The 26,853-nt window shown below is 43.2% G+C and overlaps 1 protein-coding gene across 2 annotated transcripts in view; it reads left to right on the plus strand.

Moving 5' to 3' along the window:
* The window catches only part of SPATA6 (spermatogenesis associated 6), a 71,413-nt gene that overhangs the window by 5,815 nt on the left and 38,745 nt on the right, over window positions 1-26,853 (plus strand). The window contains exons 2-4 of one of the 2 annotated variants that reach the window (XM_033916868.1): window positions 6,218-6,487; window positions 15,534-15,624; window positions 19,504-19,544. In XM_033916868.1, coding sequence (XP_033772759.1) covers window positions 6,254-6,487; window positions 15,534-15,624; window positions 19,504-19,544 — 366 coding nt within the window. In that variant the 5' untranslated portion in view covers window positions 6,218-6,253. The remainder of the gene's footprint in view (window positions 1-6,217; window positions 6,488-15,533; window positions 15,625-19,503; window positions 19,545-26,853) is intronic. The other variant, XM_033916869.1, reaches the window with a different exon arrangement.

Genomic DNA, 26,853 nt, shown 5'->3' on the forward strand with positions numbered 1-26,853 from the left:
CATGGGGAAGGAAAGGGAAGGAGATAGAGATGCCAGACCATGGGGTGGAGTGAGAAGGAATGAAGGAGGGAAGGAAGGAAGGAAAGGAGAAGAGAGAGATGCCAGAGCATAGCATGGGGAGGGTGTGGAGACAGAAAAATGGAGAGGGAGTGAAGCTAAAATGAATCATGAACAAAGGAGAGAAGGGGCACAGGATAGACAGTTTATGGAAGGAGCATAGAAATAGGGAAGATACCATATGGAACGGGAGAGGGCAGACAGTGGATGGAATTGGCTGATACTGCATGGAAGACAGAGAGAAGACAGATGCTGACTAGAAAGAAGAGAGTGAAGACAAGATGATTAAAGCAGAAACGACAAAAGGTAGAAAAAATATTTTTTGTTGCTTTAGAATAAAATGATATTGTAGTTGTATTGATAAAACTTTTATAAACAGAAAATAAGATAATCTTTTTATTGAACTAATTTTAATACATTTTTTTACTAACTTTTAGAGACCAAACCCCCGTTTCTCAGGTCAGGACAGTATAAGTAACAGCAGTATACTATATTGACCTGAAGAAGGAGGCTATGGCCTCTGAAAGTTAATTCAAAAATGGATTAGTCCAATAAAATGGTATATTCTTATTTTCAATTTTTGTTTTGTTTCTATTTCTTAATTTGTAAAGTAGTGATTGTTTGTCTGTTTCTTCAAATTTTCATCTGCTATATTTATATTTTGCAGAGTATTAGGGGGCTGTGTGTCATTGTTTCTGTGGTGTTTCACTATATGCAGTTTGGCTTCTTGGTGGTTCAATTTAACCTTTATCTACATATTTCTATTTTTAGTTTCTGATTGCTTATTCCATACTGGGTGAAAGTGTATCTGTTTCTGTGTTTATGAAAGACATGGTTTTCTGTTAGCGTTGACTAGCCTTGTTTGGCGAAATGCATCGAGCATGGTTCTTGGGAGCACCTTGAATAAACCTGATTTGAATCTCCTTATTGTCTGACGATCTTCTTTGTTTCGTGTTGGATTCTTTGGTGGACTGCTTGCCTTGTTGTTTCGTTACAAGTTAACATACATGGGGTGGAACGTACTAGAGGAGTTACAGATTTGGTTGTTTATACATACATATGGGTTACAGTTGGTTGATGTAGAGTGAGGCAGTTGAGAGGCGTTGTAAACTTGGTTATTAATATAGACTTATATTTCGGATAGTATTACTACTTTACAATATGTTTCAACACTTTTATATACGTAGTGAAAGGGTTCAGAGTTAATGTCCTGGGTAAGTGGGTGGGAAGGGAAGGAAGAGGGATTTGTTCAGAGATGTTTGGGGGTTGCATAGAAGAAAAACTGTGCATTGGTATGCTAATCTTTGGTTGAATTTAAAAAAAAAAGAAAAGAAATACAATTGGAAATAAAGAAGTAAAGAAGAAAACAGATAAATGGGGGTGGGGCAGGGCCAGGGGGGCCCAGTGTACTTGTGTGCCTAGGGGCCCTCGAAAAATTAATCCTGCCCTGGTGAGAGTAGGAGACACCTGGGCGGTGATACCCCCTTATTTTATGCCCCCACTCCTTCCTTGCCCCTCATAACATGCGTGCCTTCCTTTTCCCCATACCTCTTTAACTTCGCAATAAGAACATAAGACTAGCCTTACTGGGTCAGACCAATGGTTCATCAAGCCCAGTAGCCCGTTCTCATGGTAACCAATCCAGGTCACTAGTACCTGGCCAAAACCCAAAGAGTAGCAACATTCCATTCAGAATCCTAAAGAGTAGCAAGATTCCGGAATCCCCAGAGTAGCAACATTCCATTCAGAATCCTAAAGAATAGAAAGATTCCGGAATCCCAAAGAGGAATAAAAGATTCCGGAACCCCAAATAGTAACAACATTCCTTGTCACTGATCTAGGGCAAGCAGTGGCTTCTCCCATGTCTTTCTCAATAACAGACTTTTCCTCCTGGAAATTGTTCAAACCTTTCTTAAAACCAGCTATGCTATCTGCTCTTACCATAACCTCTGGCAATGCATTCCAGAGCTTAACTATTCTCTGAGTGAATAACATCGATTTTAAAAGTATTTCCCTGTAACTTCGAGTGTCCCCTAGTCTTTATAGTTTTTGACGGAGTGAAAAATCAATCCACTTGTACCCGTTCTACTCCACTTGGTCCTACCTCTTATGTCACGTCCCGGTCCTATGACCAGGAGGTGACTTCAGAGGAAGAGCTGATGCCAAAACAAGCAGCTAGTTGGAGATGCTGCTCCTGACGGTGAAGAAATATAGCAACATGTTGGCAGATGGCCCATGCAGTCTGCCCATCCACAGTAACCATTATCTCTTACTCTGAGAGATCCCACGTGCCTATCCCAGGCCCTCTTGAATTCAGACACCGTCTTTGTTTCCATCACCTCTTCCGGGAGACTGTTCCACGCATCCACCACCCTTTCCATAAAAAAATTATTTCCCCAGATTACTCCAGAGCCTATCACCTCTTCACTTCATCCTATGCCCTCTCATTACAGAGTTTCCTTTCAAATGAAAGAGACTCGACTCATGCGCATTTACATGACGTATTTAAACGTCTCTATCATTTCTCCTCTCCCGCCTTTCCTCTAAAGTATACAGATTGAGATCTTATGACGAAGACCACACACCATTTTAGTAGCCTCACAAGAGTTATACAGAGGCATCAATATCTCCTTTTTCCTAATGGCCATACCTCTCCCCATGCAACCTAGCATCTTTCTAGCTATCGACGTCACCTTTTCAACCTGTTTGGCCACCATAAGATCATCACATACAATCACACCCAAGTTCCGCTCTTCTATCGTGCACATAAGCTCTTCACTCCATAATATGTACCGTTTCCTCGGGTTTTTGCAGCCCAAATGCATGACCTTGCATTTCTTAGCATTAAATTTATGCTGCCAAATTTCAGACCATTCTTCAATCTTTGCCAGTGAGTGTCATGCAATGATCTGTTGTTTCAAAATGTGCTTGACATTTGTGACTTGGGTTGGCCACTGTTGGATATCGAGAACTTGGCTTGATTGACCTCTGATCTGACTCAGTGTGACCCATCTTTGTTCCTATGTACAAAATGAGGTGAAACATTAGAAAAATGGACATCTCTTGGCTTTGTCATGCATGAATTTATAATAAAGAGGCAATACCAGTTTTCAACAACTATAGACCAAGTTTAACTGTTCTGTAGGCAGGTATTACCCATGTCATTCTGTTAGCTCAGTGACAAAGGTGTTGCATTAAAGACCAAGGACTGGAGATGCTGCTCGTGCCGGCAAAGATTTAAGTAGGAAAGTTCATTTGTGAAGTACGAAAAGTCAGAACAAATCACAGAGCGAGAGAAAGACTTGGCAGATTATAATAACTGAGTGGGAACCAGGAGGCCCCTATTCAATTCTGGCTAAATCAATTTGGGTCATTTCTTATCGACTTGCATCTAAGACTACATGCCTCTTACACATATCAAACGCATAAGTGGATTAGGAGCTATTCTATAGCACATAACAACAATATAATTCCAAGGTGAACATAAACATGGGAAGAGTATGGCAGCCCACAGTCTCACCAATAGAGGGTGCTGTTTTACTGTCACATTTTTCAATTGTGAGGGACAGGCAAGTTCTGCAGGACTCCAGGGAACATACCTGTCCTTAGCGACTGAAAATATTCCACCCCCTAGTGGTAGCAATGCAGCTGGAGGACACCTGCTCAGCTTAGAGGGAACACTGTGACTATATGGGTAATTGATAGAATATCAATTCTATCAATTACCCACATCACTTGGCGCACCTTGATGTGATAAAAGAGATGGGATGGGACGACTTCCCTATGAGGAAAGACTAAAGTGGCTAGGGCTCTTAAGCTTGGAGAAGAGATGGCATCAGGGGATGATAAGACAGAGGTCTATAAAATGAGTAGAAGTGAAACGCTTGTTCACTCTTTCAAAAAATACTAGGACTAGAGGACATGCGATGAAGTTACTAAGTAGTAGATTTAAAACAAACCAGCAAAAATATTTCTTCACACAACATGTAATTCAACTCTGGAATTTGTTCCTAGAGAATGTGGTCAAATCAGTTAGCTTAGCGGGGTTTAAAAAAAGGCTTGGATCATTTCCTAAAAGAGAAGTCCCTAGGCCACTATTGAGATGGCCTGGGGAAATATACTGCTTATTCCTAGGATAAGCAGCATAAAGTCTGTTTTACTACTTGGGATCTAGCTAGGTACTTGGGACCTGGGGTGGCCACTGTTGGAAACAGGATGCTGGGCTTGATGGACCTTTGGTCTGTTCCAGTATGGCAATTTTTGTGTTCATTAACACCTGCCATTGACATGGTGTAAGGGATTAGCCTAAGTTTTGGTGTAACAGTTTGGGTTTGCACTAATATTCTAAAATGACTTAGTCATGCCTAAGTGTTGTTATAGAACTAGCACTAGGTATACCCCGCTGTAGCAGTAAATCAAGGCACCAAGTTTTTGAATTGCCTTCATTTCCTCTTAGGACCTGTATGTCATCTGGCGCAGGGGAGTTTTGTAAATCTTGGAATTCCTCTAATCTCAATACCACCAGACCTACCCCCAAAATCGAAATTATCCTTCCCCTCACTAAAAGGCATTTCCCACCCAGGAAAACTGGGGACTTCCCTCCCCTTCAGATTCATCGAGCTCTGGAACAACCTTACCTCCCCTCTTCGGAACCTGAGTGCTCTCCAACCCTTCCGTAAACATCTGAAAACCTGGCTTTTCTCAAAAACCTAACTCTCCCTCCTCTTCTGACATCCTAGCCCTCTAACTTCCTTCCTTCCTCTGCCCTTTCCTTAGAGTTCCTTTCTCATTACAATTCCTGTAAACCGTGCCGAGCTCCACAAATATGGAGATGGCGCGGTATACAAACCCAAGATTTAGTTTAGTTTAGTTTATAAGCACCTCAACTTAGGATATGATGTGACTCATTTTCAAAAGAAAAAAAAAAACATCCAAAAAGTGGCATAAAGGGGCAAATAGACTTTTTTCTTGCCTAAACTATTTTTGAAACCTACAGGGATTCAAGAAAAGGTTAGATAAGTTCCTGCTGGACCAGAACATACGCAGGTAAAGCTAGACTCTAGTAGTGCACTGGTCTTTGACCTAAGGGCCGTCATGTGAGCGGACTGCTGGGCACGATGGACCGCTGGACCGACCCAGCAGCGGCAAATCTTATGTTCTTATTCTGTTCGTCCGCAGCTTCTTCAAATCTCAAGGAGGCAAGGTGTGGGCTTTGTCACCCACCAGGCCACGATTCAACCGTTACAGTGCCTCAGCGGGCAGCGTTGACGATCCTGGCGTCCTCCACAACAAGGAGGAAGCCCCACAGGGTGGTCAGTTTTACCTACGTGTTCAAGTATTGCTTTCACAAAAATGATTCTTTTCACAGGAAAATATCTTGTGCCTTTATTTTTCCACTACAAAAGAAAAAAAATATATATATATCCAGGCAACTATAGTCTCCCATCGTCAAAGCCTCACTCCTGACTACAGCTCACAACAAGGAAGATTTTTCAGGCAAAACAAAATCCATACATCTCAGGGTACCTTTTACTAAGGTGAAGTAGTCGATTTAGCGCGTGCTAAATGCGAACATGTCCATAGGGTATATAATGTTTAAAAGTTTACTGTTAAATACTTTATAAAATGCTATACTTTTGCATAAATACTTTTATAAATATTTTATAAAAGTTTACTGTTAAATACTTTATAAAATGCTATACTTTTGTATAAATACTTTTATAAATATTTTATAAAAGTTTACGGTTAAATATTTTCCCAAACACAGCATCAATTTTCCATTAAGCAAGATGCAAAAGTTGGAAGGTTATGAGTACACAGTCTAAATAAATGCGCCACAATGATTACTTAAGTAGGCCAGTCTCAGGCATGTAGCCAACAAAAAATCACTGTGACATTTAGAAAGATGACTATTAGCTCCCTTGGAAATAGGATCAATATTTTTCTAACCACTGTGTAATTTATTCTTATTTTATTTTGGCTCATATTTCAGGTGAGAGAGCTTTCCAGAATGCAGAAGCGGACGATTCAGCTTATTTTTATTCATATTTATTTCCATGTCTGTAGGTCATCGAAGAGTTGTTGTGTATGCTGTTCTGTTCCCAGCACTGTACTTTTATGTGATCATTGTTTTTCTCTTTTCTCTAATAATTTGGGTCAGGCGGGGCCATCCAGCATCAACTGCAAAGCCCCAGAGATGGATGCTCAGGGAAGACTGGAGTCCTTTGGGAGAAAAAGTGTGTGCAGCCTACGCCTAAAAAGCTATGAGCAGCCCACGGTGTCTTCCAGGTCCCGTTCTCCATCCCCATACACCTGGAGACGAATGTGCGAACTGTCGGAGGAGTCAAGACAGAGGTTGGCCAACTTGAACCTCGGCCCTTATGAATTCAAGAAGGAAACATGCTGGAAGCCTCCGTTTGTAGTCAGACATGTAGGTGTTCTCGACAAATGTGTTGACAATGCGGACCTTGATCAAGTCTTGTTCTTTCGCTAACAAAAAATGATTACACACATTTTCATCCTTCCTCTTTGCTTCTATGAATAGTGCGTGTCTCTCTCTCTTCAGCCTGATATTTGGTTATCAAAAGGGACAAATTAGCCGTTACTAAAGCTCTGCTGTCAGCTGTTGAAGCCATCAAAAGTCAAACCCTCTCCTGCTCCTTCTCTTCTTTTAAAACTTTTAAAGCCATTATTTATTTATTTATTAATCTTTATTAATTTTCAAAACTAATACAAAGTGCCAAAAATTATACAGACATTAATAATCAACGTAAGCACTTAAATTCCATCAATAAAAATGTAGAAAAAATATCCCTCCCCTCCCATCCCAACAATTTAATCAAGAAATAAACCAGAAAACCCGACTGGCCTTGGGGGTCCTCCAGGACAGGGTTGGGAACCACTGCTCTACTAGAGCAGTGGTTCCCAACCCTGTCCTGGAGGAACACCAGGCCAATCGGGTTTTCAGGCTAGCCCTAATGAATATGCATGAAGCAAATTTGCATGCCTATCACTTCCATCATATGCAAATCTCTCTCATGCATATTCATTAGGGCTAGCCTGAAAACCCGATTGGCCTGGTGTTCCTCCAGGACAGGGTTGGGAATCACTGCTCTAGAGAATGTCTCTCAAACTGTGTACCGCGGCACAATGGTGTTCCCTGAAGAGATTCCGGGTGTCCCACGAGAGATTCCAGAATTTTACTTTATTTTAAAAAATCTCCTTCATAAGTCTACACTAGGATAGATGACATGTATGTTGCGTACACAAGAGTCTGTTGATGTTATGGGTTCATAGACAACCCCGCGAAAGACAAAGGCGCGCGCCGACAACTGAGCGCAAGATGGAGGCACGCGCCGAAGAAAATTACAGTTTTTAGGGGCTCTGATGGGGGGTTTTGTTGGGGAGCCCCCCCCAGTTTACTTAATAGAGATTGCGCCGGCGTTGTGGGGGGTTTGGGGGGTTGTAACCCTCCACATTTTACTGTAAACTTAACTTTTTCCCTAAAAATAGGGAAAAAGTAAAGTTTTCAGTAAAATGTGGGGGGTTACAACCCCCCACACCCCCCACAACGCCCCCACAACACGGCATGATCTCTATTAAGTAAAGTGGGGGGGTTCCCCCCATACCCCCCCCCCCCCCGTTGGAGTCGTAAAAACAGTACTTTTGTGCGGCGCGCACCTCCGCACTGCGCTCAATTGTCTGGGCGCGCCTTTGTCCCGGCGCGCTTTTGACCTGACACCGATGTTATGAGCGTCTGTGTGCGTAAGGATACCAGCGCCCAGACAAGCGTCATTCTTTGACGCGATCGGTCCTTGAAAACTAGCAGAAAGCCATTTTATTTTCCATTTTTTTATGCAGTAGTTATCTTAACTTGAGCAACAAAGCAATCAAGTCACAATAGGGGCCAAATAAATCCCCCCCCCCCTTTTTTATAAAACCACGGAAGCAGTTTGTAGCCCAGGCTGGAGCACTAAATGCTCTGCCCTGCTCCCGACGCTCATAGGATCTCTATGAGCGTCGGGAGCAGCGCAGTGCATGCATCGAGTGCAAAAACCACTTCCACGGTTTTGTAAAAGGGGTGGGGATGGGGGTGACTTAAGACCCTAATGCTGTTTGATGAGTTCCACCCTTATGGGACATAATTTACAGAATACTGTGAGTTTCCTGTGCCCCTGCTGCCTTAAGAGTTTATAACTACACCAGGTCGATAGCAGGTGACACTAGTATTTTATAATGGAATCTGGGTGCCCAGTTGTCATTATAGAAAAGGCTTCCACTATGTGTCCTTGGGACACCTAAGTGGAGGCACCTGGCTATATAATTGAACTTAGCTTTTTTTTTTTTTTTTTAACATGCATTAAATGCGCAATGCATGCTAATTGCCCATGCATAAAAAGTACCTCAAACTGTAACAGATAGAGGCCCCTTACTGAAATTAAATTGCTGTAGGATAGGAGGAAAAGTCCTCTCTGGAACTAAAAAAATAACAATACTCTTTAATGCATTCATAAATGAGCTGAAGGCGAGGGTAAGCAGTGAAGTGGCAGTTGATTTGAAGGCATTTTCAAGTTTCAAGTTTATTAAAATCTTATTATACTGCCAAATCAGACTTCAAGGTGGTGTACATATCATGTTTAAAAGTACAGGGTACAACATAGGGACATCGTACAAAGACTTAACAATACAAGACTGACAGACAAACTGGTACAGAAGGGAGGCGGTAGAACTACATTATTTAAAGAGAAAGAAGAAGTGGAACGGACAATAGGAGGGGAGAAGATATCACATGAATCAATCATGTTGGATTATCAAAAGCAAAACTAATGGGGAAGAGCCACAAAGGATCTTACAAAATAATAATAATAATCAGTTTATATACCGCAAGGCCGTAAAGTTCTATGCGGTTTACAATAGTTTAAAAAAACAACAATAAAAGAAGTTGAATAGAACTAAAAAAGTTAAACGCCAATAATTAGAGACACGAAGGGCTCCTTTTACAAAGGCGCGCTAAGATATAACGCGCGCTAAACGTGTGGAATAACGTGCGCTAAAATGCCACGCGCGCTAGCTGCTACCGCCTCCTTTTGAGCAGGCGGTAGATTTTTGGCTAGCGCGCGCTATAGTGCGCGCTAATCCGGTGCGTGCGGTAAAACCCATAGCGCACCTTCGTAAAAGGAGCCCTAAAATGATCAAAATAGTGCATAATAAAATGTTTACGAATTAGCTGCCTAATACGTTGAAAACAGATATGTTTTTAGATGTCTCCTAAATTCCCCATAAGTGCCAGTAAACGGAGTAAGCAGACAATAGAGAGGCCGATGAGATGAAACAGCGGCAAATGGAACGTTACGGGCATGGGTTGAAGACTTCTCAGACAGGAGAAAGGACTTTGGTTATACAGTACCGGACATAAGAACATAAGCAGTGTCTCTGCTGGGTCAAACCAGAGGTCCATCACGCCCAGCAGTCCGCTCACATGGTGGCCCATCAGGTCCAGGACCTGTATAGTAATCCTCTATCTATACCCTTCTATCCTTTTTTCCTTCAGGAAATTATCTAATCCCTTCTTGAACCCCAAAACCACACTCTGTCCTATCACACCCTCTGGAAGCGCATTCCAGATGTCCACCACCCTTTGGGTGAAGAAGAACTTCCTAGCATTGGTTCTGAATCTGTCCCCCCTTAATTTTTCCGAATGCCGTCTCGTTCTTGTAGTTTTCGAACGTTTGAAAAATCTGTCCCTCTCCACTTTCTCCATGATCTTGTAGGTCTCTATCATGTCCCCTCTAAGTCTCCGCTTCTCCAGGGACAAGAACCCCAGTTTCTCTAATCTTTCAGCATATGAAAGGTTTTCCATACCTTTTATCAATCGCGTCACTCTTTTCTGAACCCTCTCGAGTATCGCCATATCCTTCTTAAGGTACGGTGACCAATATTGGACGCAGTACTCCAGATGCGGGCGCACCATCGCCTGATACGATGGCAGGATAACTTCTTTCATTCTTTCTTGATAATACCAAGCATTCTATTCGCCTTCTTAGAGGCCGCTGCGCACTGTGCCAACGGCTTCATTGTCCTCTCCACCATCACCCCCAAGTCCTTTTCTAGGGTACTTTCACCCATTACCAGCCCTCCCATCGTATAGCTGTACTTCGGGTTTCCATTTCCTACATGCAAGACTTTACATTTCTCTACATTAAACTTCATCTACCATCTCTTCGCCCACTCTTCTAGTTTGTTCAGGTCCCTTTGTAAATCCTCACAGTCCTCTTTGGTCCCAACTCCACTAAATAGTTTGGTGTTGTCTGCGAATTTTATTACTTCGCACTTCGTCCATGTTCTAGATCGTTTATAAATACATTGAACAGCAGCAGTCCAAGTATCGACCCCTGCGGAACACCACTCGTGACCCTCCTCCAGTCCGAGTAGTGGCCCTTCACTCCTACACTCTGCTTCCTACCCGCCAACCAATTTTTGATCCATCTATGTACTTCTCCTTCCACCCCATGGTTCTTCAGTTTCCGTAGTAGACGGTTATGGGGTACCTTGTCAAAGGCTTTTTGGAAATCTAAGTATACGATGTCTATGAGGTCCCCTTTGCCCATTTGTTTGTTAATTCCTTCAAAGAAGTGCAATAAGTTCGTTAGGCACGATCTTCCCTAGCAGAAGCCATATTGGCTTGTTTTCATCAGTTTATTCCTTTCTAGATGCTCATCAGTGCTGCTTTCGTATCAGCGCTTCCGCCATCTTCCCTGGAACCGAAGTCAGACTTACCGGTCTGTAGTTCCCCGGGTCACCTCTCGATCCTTTTTTAAAGATGTTGTCAGGAGTAACGGCATGGTGGATAGTTCTCTCCAAACATTAATTCAGTGTAGGGTGTTGGTCAAAAAGTCTAATAGAATATTGAGAATTAATTATTAAGAAATGTTTACCCAACAGAGAGCATCAACTCATTACACAAATCACGATGTGGCCACTTGGTAAATAATGCATGCAGGTCTGTCTTCATTCTGCCCTTTTCCGAGTGCTATGTTTGCAAAGACCCTCTCCGCTACTTGTGACCTTTCTACTTTTTCTTTTTATTTGTGGTTTTTCAAATTTTTTTCTATATCATCTGTTGTTTCGTGGTCTTAAAATGAAATACAATTAAAATATAGAATGAAAAAAATAATTGAAATAAATTACAGGTCAATGCTGAGCTGGTGGCAGTCGGGGCTTTTTCAAATGCCGTCTGTCTCCATCTAATTTGAGATATCTGGGCATTGCAACTGAATATCTGGATCGGAAGAGGTGCACATGATACTCCGTGCCAGATACATTACTTGCCCGGTTAGCTATGCAGACATCGTCACATGATATCACCGCTGTTTGAATAGGATTACTAGACGTCCGGATTTCCCCAGACATGTCCGGACGGTTTTTCAAAACCCAGCACTTTGTCCGAGTTTTTTAAAAGCTGTGAATAGACTTAGTAGATAAAGACAGGTTGTTCACCCTCTCCACGGTAAGGAGAATGAGAGGACACTCTCTAAAGTTAAAAGGGGATAGATTCCGTACAAACGTAAGGAAGTTCTTCTTCACCCAGAGAGTGGTGGTAAACTGGAACGCTCTTCCGGAGGCTGTCGTAAAGGAAAACACCCTCCAGGGATTCAAGACAAAGTTAGACAAGTTCCTGCTGAATCAGAACGTACGCAGGTAAAGCTAGACTCAAATAGCACCACCGCGCAAGTGGACTGCTAGGTACGATGGACCACTGGTCTGACCCAGCAGCGGCAATTCTTATGTTCTTATGGAGGAATTGCCGTACAGTGAGAGACTAGAGAAACTGGGCCTCTTCTCCCTTGAAAACAGGAGACTGAGAGGAGACATGATCGAAACATTCAAGATAATGAAGGGAATAGACTTAGTAGATAAAGACAGGTTGTTCACCCTCTCCAAAGCAGAGAGAATGAGAAGGCACTCTCTGAAGTTGAAAGGGGATAGATTCCGTACAAAGGTAAGGAAGTTCTTCTTCACCCAGAGAGTGGTAGAGAACTGGAACGCTCTTCCGGAGGCTGTTATAGGGGAAAACACCCTTCAGGGATTCAAAGAGAGGGAAACACCCTCCAGGGATTCAAAGAGAGGGAAACACCCTCCAGGGATTCAAGACGAAGTTAGACAAGTTCCTGCTGAACCAGAATGTACACAAGTAAGGCTAGACTCTAGTAGGGCACTGGGCTTTGACCTAAGGGCCGCTTGGGGAGCGGACTGTTGGCCATGATGGACCACTGGTCTGACCCAGCAGCGGCAATTCTTATGTTCTTATCTGGATAACTGTCTTTGAATATCAGTGAATGCATTTTTATCTTACCCTGAGGGACAGTTGAAGCAGTCAGTTGCACATTTCGAGGGAGACCTTAATCCACCATTCTCAGACTGTCCATCCCAGCTCTTCGTTTGCAAGGTCACAAGCTCAAGCCGGTCCCTGTCGCCAGCCTATGGCTCAGTGCGCTGCTTATATCTCGGCATTAATCATCTTTTCTCTTAAATCAGATCCATTATTCTGCCATTTTAATACCGTGCAATTGAAGTACATTGTGTAATTTATTCAATTTGAACTCTAATTAATATTGATTCAGATTGTTATGATTACTTTTATCCTGTGTCTGTATGAAAAGCCAACTAAACTAATCTGCTTAATTTCACTCCCGTGTGTTGTGCCCGGAATATTGATGCCTTTTGACTTAATAGGGACTTTTAAGCTAGGCTTAAGTTTATTATACTAAGGTTTACCTATATAATCTTATCTATTGTATCCTGTATCCCAACAGACTGTTAGTGGTCTTTATCGATACAGAAATGCAGAACATGATGCATTTAAACTCTGCAGGGTCCACTTATAATGGTAATTTTCCCTTTGAAAAACTGGTTTTAGCTTTGCTTCCCTAGTCAAGGATTCTGTTTGTCCCTTTTATTTATTTTAGGTGCATTTTGCAAAGAAAAATAAACAGACTCCCTTTCCCTTAGCAAAAGACAACCTGTATGCATTTGTTTGGTTGCACATGTGTAAACAGATATTGCACACGTGGCTAAATCTGGAGAGGAGGCTTGAAACAATGGGCAGACAAGGAAGAGGGAGGTGAGCTGCACTGCGGAAACTTCTCCTGAAGCCTGCAGCAGGGTGGTGGAAAGTACAGAATGACACAGGGGTCAAATTTTTCCCCGTCCCCGTGAGAACTCATTTTCCTGTCCCGTCCCGGTGAGTTCTTTACCTGTCCCTGCCTCATCCCTGCAAGCTCTGTCCTCAAACACTTTAAAATCCTAAGTAGCAACATTCTGGAGCTCGGATTGTGATGTCATAATGCCTCATTCCACCAATGCCTAAGCTGCATTCTCATCTGCACAAGCCTCAAACACTTTAAAATCCTAAGTAGCAACATTCTAGAGCTCGGATTGTGATGTCATAATGCCTCATTCCATCAATGCCTAAGCTCCGCCCTCATCTGCACAAGCCTCAAACACTTTAAAGCAGGGCTGCCCAAGTCCGGTCCTCAAGATCTACTGGCAGGCCAGGTTTTAAGAATATCCATAATGAATATGCATGAGAGAGATTTGCATACCGAGAAGGCAGTGCAGGCAAATCTTTCTCCTGCATATTCATTGTGGATATCCTGAAAACCTGGCCTGCCAGTAGATGTCGAGGACCGGACTTGGGCAGCCCTGCTTTAAAGTGTTCGAGGCTTGTGCAGATAAGGCAGAACTTACAAGAATGGGACACGGACAGCAACAAAACTCACGGGGAAATTGAGTTCCTGTGGGGACGGGGGAAAATGTGTCATTCTGTAGTGGAAAGCTCACGCCCTTCGACTGGAAGATGTTATGGAGGCCGTGTGGTTTGGGGAGAAGCAGCAGAGTCGTGATATAGCTGAGCGTGGTATAGCTAACTTATTTATTTAATTTAATTCTATCAACTATAACCAGCGATGGGCACATGCATATTTTGCGCGTCTTCGCTACTCTCCGCCACCCTCATTTGCATGAGCATTTTGGGGGGAGAATGGCTCGCTTTTTTAAAATTGCAATAGCAGCCCATCGTTTTTGTCCTCGTTTTTAGGAGAATCTAGCCCTAAATGATTAAAGGTATTTGTATGTCCTTTGGATTTTTTTTTTTTTTTTTTTAAATAAGCACTTATGCAGTTAGTGCTAGACTGCTTAAGTCAGGGGTGTCCAATGTCGGTCCTCGAGGGCCGCAGTCCAGTCGGGTTTTCAGGATTTCCCCAATGAATATGCATGAGATCTATTTGCATGCACTGCTTTCAATGCATATTCATTGGGGGAATCCTGAAAACCCGACTGGATTGCGGCCCTCGAGGACCGACATTGGACATCCCTGGCTTAAGTGCTTTTGAAAGTTAACCTGTCTAGCCTCTGGATTCACCATTCTGTAAATTACTCGCCGTGACCTGATCTTCTCAGTTACAGCCCCAACTATTTGGAACTCACTCCCTCTATATTTACGACTTGAACAAGATTTGAAAAAATTTAAAAATAGCTTAAAGTGTCTTCTTTTTAAAGAAGCCTTTAACTAAAAGTTTATTTTCCGGTTGATTCTGAATTTCATCATCTTTTATTAAACTCAGATTATCTACCCCCTCTCTTTAGATTTTCCTGTTCCCAAATTCTTTTCCTCACACCTTCCTTATGTTCTAACCTAATCTGATTAATACATTTTTTATTTTTTTTTAATTGTATTTTTTCTTTTTTCCTCCTTTCCTACTGTTTCAAGTGGTTTGTTACCCCGGTTTGTTTTTTAATTTTAAGTAATTATTTTTATTTACGATGTATTTGTGATTTAAGAAATCCAATTTTATTTCTCTGTAAAACGCTTTGTATCCTGAAAAGCGTTTAATCAAATAAGATAAGAAACTTGAAACTTGTGTAGATGACTTGACAAGTAAGTGGCGAGAGTATTAGCATGTCAGTAAGAGACTATTTTAACAAATTTCAGCGAATTGTGCTCAAAGTATGGATGCTTTGTCTAAGGAGCAAAGGCAGGCAGAAAGAACCCACAAACCGTTCACGCATCCCCCAATTAGAAACGTCAAACGAAAAAAAAAAAACTGCACGGTGGCCTTCTAGCCACACAAGCAGCGAAACTAGACTACCAACTCTTCGATTTACGGATAACGACCCCAGACTCCAAACCGTTCAGGAAAGAAATAAAAACCATGCTTTTCAAGAAATCCTCGAAGACAAACTAACACCGCCCGACTCCTCCCAGTTCTCTGAAGCAACTCGCTCTGCTCTTCAATTCCTCCGGAAATGGCCAGATAACTCCTTTTGTAATCCGCCTTGACCCGCAAGGTAATGGCGGAAATCACTAATGTAATGGTGACTAAAATAGGATCTTTAACAGGATGAAACATTCCTAAAACCAAAACCAAACCATATACATGACAAATTTCATGTCTTCAAAATGTGTCATTCTTTTCTAGATTGGAAAGTCAAGCTCCATGTCTGATGCACCCGTCTCCTCACGCCCTCCCAAAGAAAATACACAAGACGTCTGCTCCAGCATGTACCTTGGTAAGGCTGTCAGCTGAATAGCTTTCTCTTTCTCTGTCAATTTTTTTTTTTTGTACACCGTCAATACTTCTTCGAAGTTCACAACGGTTCACAAACAATAAAATAACTAATATAAGGTGCTTGGAGAATATCCTTAACTGTCCAGTAGGTTCACAATCTAACTAAAGCCCTTGAATAAGCAATTGCATACATATTAAGGGAAAAAAGACCAAATAAGTTTGTGCTCCACTACAAGAAGGTGCTGGAAAGTTCCTAAATTCTGAGTGTTATTTTGTCACTGTAGCTAAAAAGAGTGTTATCTTATTTTGTTAAGGGCCAATTCTCTGTTTTGACCTTGTTTCAGATCATTGATTGACCCATATCCACATCATTCTCGTCTTGGTTGAGCTGAGAACTTTCAGCACCTCCTCCTAGTGTGTGAAGACTTTCAGTCTCTGGTAACCAGAGCTGAAATTATGATGTCATAATGCCTCATTCCACCAGTAAGATACAACCTTATCAGTGATGTCACAATGGCTGGATTGTCCTATACTTGGCTCACTTTTATTACATACTTGAGGGGATGCTGAAAAATTCTCAACCCATCCAGCCAACTTCCTAAATTATGAGCATTATTTTGCCATTGTGGCTGAAAAGAGTGCCATCTTATTTCGTTAAGGGCCAATTCTGTGTTTTGACATTGTTTCAGATCATTGATTTAACTACCGTATATTCAGATCATTCTCGTCTCGGTTGGGCTGAGAACTTTTCAGCATCCCCTGGTAGTGTGAAGAGTTTCAGTCTCTGGCAACCAGAGCTGAGATTGTGATGTCATAATGCCTCATTCCACCAATAAGAGCCAACCTCATCAGTGAGGTCACAATGGCTTGATTGTCCTGTACTTTCATAGGAGGGGTGCTGAAAAGTTCTCAGCCCAACCAACCAACATCCTAAATTCTGAGCGTTATTTTGCCACTGGAGCTGAAAAGAGTGTCATCTTATTTTGTTAAGGGTCAATTCAATGTTTTTGACATTGTTTCAGATCATTGATTTAACTACAGTGTATTCACCTCTTTCTCGCCTTGGTTGGGCTGAGAACTTTTCAGCACCCCTTTCAACTTATCTTCAATGAACTATATTGGTAGAATAAAACTCAAATGAGTTACAATTCAGGTACGTTTAAGCATTTGGAAAACAAAACTCACTGGTAACATGGAATTGATACTGAGAGGAGAAGAGCTACATATTAATATCTTTTTTAAAACTGTCCTATCCAAGTGGATTTGTTACCTAACTTGTACCTGAGGCATTGAAGTATGAAATGACTTAACCACCATCACAGGGATTCTGTAAGGGAGGTGTGAGATGTGAACCCCACTTTCCCTGGTGCATTGTCTGCTACTCTAAACACTTACCATGTTCTTAATGCACAAAACATGTTAAAGTGTTTTGTGGTATGCGCTAATATTCCCTTTTCTGCGTGCTAACAGCATGTTCATGTATTTTAAAAAAAAATTTTTGGAGCGTGTCATGGCTGGGTAATGAAGGGGTGGATGTGTTATGTGTGGCGCGGTGGTTGAAGCTACAGCCTCGGCACCCTTGGGTTGTGGGTTCAAATCCCGCACTGTTCCTTGTGACCCTGGACAAGTCACTTAATCCTTCATAGCCCCAGGTACGTTAAATAGATTGTGAGCCCACCGGGACAGAGAGGGAAAATGCTTGAGTACCTGATTGTAAAAACCGCTTAGATAACCTTGATAGGCGGTATATAAAATCCTAATAAACTTGAAACATGTAGCTAGCTTGTTCTGATTAGTGTTGCTAACTGGATAACACAGGGTTAATACGGAAGCACAGCTGCTCCTAATTAGAAGGCGATAAACACACCTGCATTAAGTTTTTGCAGGTAGCAGCATCAATGAAAACGGGAAATGTTTTTAAAAAGTGCTACGTTGAATCCGGGCTTAGCCTGCGTGAAAGGCCTGTGTTGAAACATGCTAAAGCCCAGGGTTATCCGATTTTACTTTCGTAAAATGCAGGCCCATGGCCGCGCCTCCAGGCCCGCCCAGTTCTGCTTGACCCTGCCCTGTTCTGCCCAGGTTCACGTTGCGGTAGCAGTGCAAGATGGATAGGTATTTCATTTACTTTGGAGGGCGGGGGAGCAGAGATGAAATCAAATTTTTGGGCCCACCCAGTTTGGTCTTGGGTCCACCCTAGATCGGCTGTCTGGCTATGCCCCTGATCAGCAGTATTGGCAGATAGCTTCAGGTGCACATTTTGTTCCTCTATAAAGCTGTACAAAACCCCCAGGGGCCACTGTAGCTAAAAGAAAATAATAATAATAATTTATTCTTATATACCATCTAGCCATAAAAGTTTGAGGCGGTTTACAGTAAGAAGTACCGGACAATCAGTAGAAAATTAAGATTAAAATAATTATCTTCGCAAAAAGTAAATTTGACCATGTCTCTCCGCTTCTGTCCAAGCTTCACTGGCTACCGATAATCGCCAGGATCCACTTTAAATGCACCTGTCTAGCTTTCAAAATCCTACACGGCATCCTCCCTCCCTGTATCCCTCTTTCTTGGAACTCCTCAAACCCTAATACCACCAGATCCACCCACAAATTACAACTATCCTTCCCCTCATTAAAAGGCATTTACCTTGCAGGAAAACTAGGGACCTCCCTCCCCTTCAGAATCACTGAGCTCTGGAACAACCTTTCCTCCCTTCTTCGGAACCTGAGCTCTCTCCAACTTTTCCGCAAACATCTGAAAACCTGGCTATTCTCAAAAATGTGATACTTATTCCATCTCTGGCATTCTAAGCCCTCTAAAAGCCCCTCATACTTGGACCCTAACCCTTCATTGTAGTTCCTTTCTATCCCATCGCCTGTAAACCGTGCCGAGCTCTACGAATGTGGAGATGATGCGGTATACAAACCTAAGGTTTAGTTTAGTTTAAAATAAAACAATAAACCCTTAAGTTAGGAATCGATCGAACATCTGGGTTTTTACTAGTTTTCTAAAAGTAAGGTAAGAGGAAGCATGCAGAAAATTTTTACCAAACCAATCGTTCATTCTGTCAGCTTGAAAAGCGAGAGTTCTTTAAAAAAAAAAAAAAAAAATCTTTATTCATTTTTAAAACTCACAATAAGTATAACACAAAACACAATCACTTTATACTTTAACAGAAAAGCGAGAGTTCTATCCAGATATCTCTTGTACCAGTCTAAACTAAACTAAACCTTAGGTTTATATACCGCACCATCTTCATAGTTGTGGAGCTCGGCACGGTTTACAGGAATTGTAATGAGAAAGGAACTCCAAGGAAAGGGCTAGATGAAGATCAGAGGAAGGAAGGAAGTTAGAGGGCTAGGATGTCAAATGAGGAGGGAGGTGTTAGATTTTTGAGAATAACCAGGTTTTCAGATGTTTACGGAAGGGTTGGAGAGCACTCAGGTTCCGAAAAGGGGGGGTAAGGTTGTTCCAGAGCTTGGTGAGTCTGAAGGGGAGGGAAGTCCCCAGTATTCCTAGGAGGGAAATGCCTTTTAGGGAGGGGAAGGATAGTTTCGATTTTTGGGTGGGTCTGGTGGTATTAGGGTTTGAGGAGTTCCAAGAAAGCGGAATTAATGGTGGAAGGATGCCGTGGACTTTCTTGAAAGTTAGGCAGATGCATTTGAAGTGGACTCTGGAGATTATCGGAAGTCTACAGAAAACTGCGAAACCCAATAAGCAGGAGCCATACCAAATATCGATTTGAAACAGATGAAAATTTGAATCGAACTCTTGCAGATCATTGGAGACAAGATGTCAAACAGGGCTTCAGAACTACCCTTTTAAAGCATTAATACTCATCTTGAATGCATGCCCTGACTACAAAACCATTTTTCTTTTTCAGATCCTTCCCTTCTTGGCAGCTATAGAGCAAAAAGACCCAAAGTAAGTATTCCAAGATTGAGCCTGACTAAGCATCTCGAATATGTCAGAGAAACATATGGTATATGAACGTGTTTGTTAAAAGAATAGCATAATTCTGCACTAGCAACCAATCTGATTGAATATATTATGGATAAAAAGGTCAGTCTTTTAGGCGCACACAACTCGGAGAAGCTTCTGTTATACTCTACCTTTGAGGCCGATGCGGAGAGCACTGGGAGCCTAATTACTGGGTCACCACAGGATGTATGGCCGCATTGCTTGCCAAAGGATGTAGAGAGGGGTTGAGTGCAGGTGTTAACTCATGCAGAAGACTTGACCACACACACGCCATTAAAACAGATGGTAATAAACCCATTAAGAATTCTGCTGTAATGCACAGAAGTAAACAGTCAGTTTTGATGAGAGTGCAAGGTAGGGACTTTTTTCACGAGGCCTGGAGCAGTAAATTGCTAGAGGAGAGTCAGTGTTTAGCAGCATCCTTTCCTCCTTCCCCCCTCCCCTGATTTCTCTGCCTTCAGAATAGCTTTCTGCCGCACCTTGCTTTCTAGTGGCACCCCTTCCCTCCAACGACCTGACCCCCTGCTCCTGACAATAAAAAATTATCCCCCTCCCCCACCTCCCAATCCAACCCCCCTCCTCCCTCCCAACTGAGAAAGCCTTTCCCTGGTATCTAATGGTATTCCTTAGAGAATGACACAGGGCCACATTTTTCCTCATCCCCGCAGGACCTCAATTTTCCCATCCCTGTGAGTTTTGTCTCTCTCCCTGCCCCATTCCTGTAAGCTCTGCCTTAACCGCACAAGCCTCGAACACTTATGATTTTAAAGCATTTAAGGCTTGTGTGGATGAGGCCAGAGCTTAGGCATTGGTGGAATGAGGCATTATGACATCACAACCTGAGCTCTAGAATGTTGCTACTTATGATTTTAGTGTTTGAGGCTTGTGCAGATGAGGACGGAACTTACGCATTGACGGAATGAGGCATTATGACATCACAATCTGAGCTCTAGAATGTTGCTACTTATGATTTTCAAGCGTTTGAGGCTTGTGCCGATGAGGACGGAGCTTAGGCATTGGTGGAATGAGGCATTATGACATCACAATCTGAGCTCTAGAATGTTGCTACTTACAATTTTAAAGAGTTTGAGGCTTGTGCAGATGAGGATGGAGCTTGCAGGAATAGGGCAGGGACAGGAAAAGAACTTGCCAGGATGAAACGGGAAAATGAGTTCCCACAGGGATGGGGAAATATTTGACCCCGTGTCATTCTCCAATATTCCTCATCTCCCACCGGCCCCCTATATCTTGAAAGAGGCAGGAGGGATGCCCACTCACTCCTGCCTCAGTGCTGCCATCTTGCAAAATAATGGCTCCTGACCCCGTGCAGTGCCGTATTCTATTTGCGGCTCAAGGGGCGGCTTGCGGCACGTGCGCCGGCTTGGAGCGGCTTGCGGCAGCCCCCCGAAAGCAAGAGGGTGGTGACCAGGTCGGTGGCGCCCCGCAGCACGTCCCCTGCGGGGAGGCAGAGTGGAGCTCACAGGTGCGGTCGTTCCTTCTGCTCCCCTCCTTGGAGTGTGCAGTGCAGGCCCTGCACGTGGACTCGGAGGTGCAGGTGGCACTCAGGTACACCGAGAGTGGAACGGGGTTCCTGGGCAGCCGAGCGCAGTCTCCAGGTGGCTGCAGTCTCAGTACCCGCAGGTCCTCCTCCCAGCTCGCGTCCAGAGCCTTTCCGGCACCACGAATTTTCTAAGTCAAGTCCGCCCCCAGCAAGAGGTTGAGCGCCACTTCGGCCTCGAGGCCAGAAAAGTGCATGTCCAGGGCGCTGCCCCCACCCAGCAGCAAGGGGACGCAAAGGCAGACAAGGAGGAGCAGCGTCGGCCCCTCTTCCATGCTTCCAGCGCCTCAGCCGCCCTGGCCTGCGCTGGCTTCTCCTGCTCCGCTCCTCATGAAAGCTGCAGGGAACTTCTCACCACCTAAACTTTTCTCGCAGATTGCTTCCAAAATGGCTCTGCAGCCCCCCTCCCCCCCCTCGGCTGAGTCGACTGCCAGTTAACTTTTCGTGACTGGGACTCCTGGGCTCAGAAAGGGAAGAAGAGTAGCAAAAGTGGCCTTGAAGTTTTCGAGTGCCCTGGCAAAGTGCAGTCCTCAGCTTTTCACTTCCCCGTGTTTTTTTTTTTGGGTGGGGGGGTCAGGATTCCAGTTTTTCCTCATATCCCGGGCGCATACGGCAAGAAAGTAAACTTTGCAAAGGGAGCGTAGAATAGATTGGTGGCATTTGCAGTGGCAGAGCGTGCATCCGTGATGGAGCCTTCCAGCTGACATCACCGTGGCAAAGAAAAGCCAAAAACAGAGCGGGGAGGTGGGCCCTAAAAGAAATCAGGCATTTTTAGACCACATTCATTTTTAGTGGATTTTCACAATTCGTGGGGAATCCTGGAACGTAAGCCCCGCGAATTTCGGTGGAGTACTGTACCACCAATTTTTAATGTCTTCCAGTCTTACTATACACTGGTTGCTTAATGAACTCTAGAGTCAACTGGCTACAAAAAAAATAATAGTGAATTTGATTTTAAAATGCATAGTTTTAAGCACTAAAGTACTTGATTTGTGCTTTCAACAATATCCATATTCGGAAGTTATCTGTAATCCAAATCCCAATATCTTCTGCTGTAATAAACTCCTTGGGGTTCTTGGGTCTGTTCTCATAAATTATGATCTGTTAAGAAAACTTTAGACTGCTGGTTTTTTTTTATCAGATACATTTTAATTAAAATTGATTTCTAAAAAAAAAAAAAAGATATTAGCAATAGCTATTATTTGGAGTCCACAAACAGCACAGTCGGTGATTAATTAATCACTCCCCAATGCCCTGAAGTATCTCATGATCTCCCAGTGTGAACAAAGGCCAGAAGGCAATGCAGCTTTTAAAAAAAAAAAAATTTTTTTTGCCCAAAGTCCTGTGCAGTGTTTTAAAACCGAATGTTATACATGTAATTATTAGCATCATGAGGAATCAAATGAGCTGAGAATTATTAGCAGTGGTTTCCTTATGAGAATAATACTGTCGAGCTGAGGAAAAAATGTACCGCTCTTTTGAAAAGAGGCTCCTGAGACCAGTCTAATGGCTCAGTTACAGCGCGGCATGCTGACATGCAGGGACCTGGGTTGGATGGGGGTTGGGGGTGGGGAGATGCTGCAGAGACAGATCTCGCCCCCCAAATAAAAAAGTTTGTCATCATGCAATGATCTTTCCAGGAGAGAAAAAAACTGCCCCCACTGAACTTGACATGAAAAGCAAACAGTGTGATAAGTAAAAGGAAGAAATTCATAAACCTACATAAAAGGACCATCTATTGATATCAGAGAAATACATTGGATACAGGGACTGGGCTACGAAAATTATTATGGAGTCTAACTGATGAGGATAAAAAAGCCAGAAGAAAAAAAAGACAGAAACATGATGGCAGATAAAGGTCAAATGGCCCATCTAGTTTGGCCGATTGGAAAATCTGGCAACCCTATCCTTGATAGCTAACAACTTCTTGGAAAAACATACGTATCAAAGATAAGACAAAATTGTTGCAAGAAGTGTCCTTGATAGATGAGTACCTCAGAAGGGAGATATGATTGAAACGTATAAGTACATCACGGGATGCGTCGAGTCAGAAGATGATATCTTCTGGCTCATGGGACCCTCGACCACCAGAGGGCATCCACTGAAAATCAGGGGAGGGAAGTTTCATGGCGACCCCAGGAAGTACTTCTTCACCGAAAGAGTGGTGGATCATTGGAACAGACTCCCACCCCAGGTGATAAAGGCCAGCAGCGTGACGGATTTTAAGAAAAAATGGGATACTCACGTGGGATCTTTAAGGGAGTAAATTCAGGGGGGGATACTTGGAATGGGCAGACTTGGTGGGCTATAGCCCTTTTCTGCCACTTTTTCTATGTTTCTATGTTTCTATGTTAAGGGTGAGGAACCCTAAAATAATAAACCCATAAACTAAACTTACAGATGGTCCTATTTTCATATAGCAAATGAAATTACACAATGTGAGACCCACTAACGAGCCGTCTCGGGAGTAGTCTTCACACTCTGGAGCTCTCTCTCCCACAGCAGCTACGTCTAACTCAAGGCTACTTCTACTTGAAAGCCTGACTCTTCTCCGTAGCCTCTAATATATGTGGTGACTGATTATGCACTTATTCTAAAACTGGACTAGCTTGGTGCACACCCTGTAACTTAGACTGGCTCCTCATATCCTCATATTAGAAACAGAAACGTGATAACGTAACATAACAATTGGCTTATATACCTTAGGACCGTGAAGCTCTATATGGTTTACAGAAGAGAAAAAAAAATATCCAATGAATGGGAGAAATTAATTACCCAAATATATGGCAAACAGGTATGGATGATAAAGGCAGATAAAGGCCAAATGGTCCACCCACAGCATTCAATATCTCCTCCTCTCCCTATTGGTTACGGCTCTTAACATTTGCATCTCCTCTTCCTATTGGCTAAGGCTCTTTACAGCTGCATTGTGATGTCATAGAACTTTATGGTTAGAGAAACATTGTAACATGATGGCAGGTAAAGGTCAAATGACCAGGGCAGGATTAATTCGTCGAGGGCCCCTAGGCACACAAGTACACTGGGCCCCCTGCCCCGCCTCACCCCACCCCACCATGCGCTCAGGTGGAAACAGGAAGTTGCGTCAGAGGGAAGCTTTGGGCAAGCAGTACCGCTTGCACAATTACAGTTCCCGTTGCCTTTCTTACCCGCGTTGCTTGCTTGTCTTACTTTCCGTCGATAGGGGGTGGGGGCTGTGTTGCCGATCGGTGCTGGAGGGGCCTATCGCCGTTTGGAAAAAAACAATGTTGATGCCCTCCTTCATCGGGCCCCCCCTGACCATTTCGGGCCCTAGGCACCTGCCTACTTGGCCTATTGGTTAATCCTGCCCTGCAAATGACCCATCCAGGCTGCCCATCCATAGTAACCATTATCTCTTCTCTCTAAGAGATCCCACATGCCTTCTTGAATTCAGATACAGTCTCTGTCTCCACTACCTTTTCTGGGAGACTGTTCCATGCATCTACCACTCTTTTTGTAAAAAAGTATTTCCTTAGATTACTCCTGAGTCTATCACCTCTTAACTTCATCCTATGCCCTCTCATTCCAGAGCTTCCTTTCCAATGAAAGAGGCTCGACTCGTACGCATTTGAACGTCTCTATTATATCTCCCCTCTCCCGCCTTTCCTCCAAAGTAGACATTCCTCCAAAGTATACTGCTTTTACATCGTCTAACTCACAACGTATAAGTTTTGTCTAAGCAGTCCCGTCAGACGTTCAGTTATCGCTGCAGGACGACTGAGTCTAGGTCAGCCCACATCCTGCCCACATCCCACCCAGAAATGCCCCTTTCAGCTCTGGGCACACAGCGGGATTCAGAGGCCTAAAATGTTCCTGGAAACATCTAAAAAGTCGTCTTGATTATCGGCACTTGGACAACCTGCCGTTTAAATCCTTTTGAGGACATGTCCAGGGGTCCAGATGGCTTTTCAAAACATGGCACTTAGTCCGAGTTTTGAAAAGCCTCCTCAAATCGCGTCGGGCAGGGATAAAGTCCGCGCAAGTGTGGATGCTACGAGATGATGTCACGCGCACGCTTGCGTGGACTTCATCTCTGCCCGACAAGAGCAGGCAGTGGGGGGAGCGGGGCTTGGGGAGGCCTGGGGGTGGGATTAGGGCGTTACAGGGTGGGGATGGGTGGGCCTGGGGGGCGGGCCTAGGGATTGGTAAATCTGGCAACCCTATCCCTGATAACTACGCACACTGCCTGAATTTTGTGTAAATCTATACTATCTCATGCCTGCCCACGAGGTATCCTGAAAATCCAATCAGTTCTTAGCCCAAAAGGATCAGAGTTTCACCCCTAATTTCATGAACATAAACTTTCAAAGCGATCTTTATGAAAATTGGCACAACTCAATCATAAGCACATAAGCATTGCCTCTGCTGAGTCAGACCATAGGTCCATCACGCCCAGCAGTCCGCTCCCGCGGTGGCCCCCCAGGTCAATGACCTGTAGTGATCTATTTCTCTACTACTCTATTACTTTACAGCCTTCTGTACTGTACCCTCTAATTGTACCCATGGATCCCCTTTTCCTTCATGAACTCGTCCAATCCCCTTTTGAACCCCAAAGTCGTACTCTGCTCTACCACCTCCTCTGGAAGCGTATTCCAGGCGTTCACCACCCTCTGCGTGAAGAAGAACTTCCTAGAATTTGTTCTGAACCTATCTCCCTTCAATTTTTTTGAGTGCCCTCTAGTTTTTGCTGCCCCCGCCAGTCTGAAGAATCTGTCCCTCTCCACCTTCACTTCACCCTTCATGATCTTATGAGTTTCTATCATATCCAAGTTTCCAAGTTTATTAAATATTTTGATTTATCGCCTATTCAAAATTCAAGGCGATGTACAAGTAAATAAAAGTTTTTGGTAATGTACATACAATAATTAAATTAAAAAAATAATAAACTTATGTATACAGATTACAATACATTTTAGAGGGAATTTCTACAAACTATAATGAAACAAAAGGAAAATTATTTAATGGTTACAATCGCTATTAAAAACATTAAATTCAAGGGAAAAACATTAGGAAGGGGAAACGAAGACATTTGGCCTAATAATTAAACTAAGAGTATGAAGGATTTAATCGTTAAAAGCATCTATAAATAGAAAACTTTTTAGTTCAGACTTAAATTTTGACAGGTTTTTTTCTTGTCTTAGGTATAGTGTGAGGTTGTTCCAGGTTTGAGGGGCTGTTATTGAAAAGATTGTGCTACGTCTTGTGTTAATAACTTTTAGTGATGGAATTGCTAATAGGTGTTGGTCTTGCGATCTAAGAGATCTAGAGGTGGTATAAGGTATCAAAAGTCTATATATATCCCCTCTAAGTCTCCGCTTTTCCAGGGAGAAGAGCCCCAGCTTCTCCAGCCTGTCAGCATATGAGAGGTTTTCCACGCCCTTTATCATTTTTGTCGCTCTCCTCTGGACCCTCTCGAGAATCGCCATATCCTTCTTAAGGTACGGCGACCAGTACTGAACGCAGTACTCCAGATGCGGTCGCACCATCGCCCTATACAGCGGGAGGATAACTTCCTTGGTTCTGGTAGTGATACCTTTTTTGATAATGCCCAATCAATCAAATTGTTAATGTTCTTGAAACTCTATTCGCTGGTAAATTGATGCCGCGTGAATGAATGAGAAAATGCTGCATCACAGCAAGGAAGGTAACTGCAGA

This window comes from Geotrypetes seraphini, chromosome 12, assembly GCF_902459505.1.
Source record: "Geotrypetes seraphini chromosome 12, aGeoSer1.1, whole genome shotgun sequence".
NCBI classification, from domain to species: domain Eukaryota; kingdom Metazoa; phylum Chordata; class Amphibia; order Gymnophiona; family Dermophiidae; genus Geotrypetes; species Geotrypetes seraphini.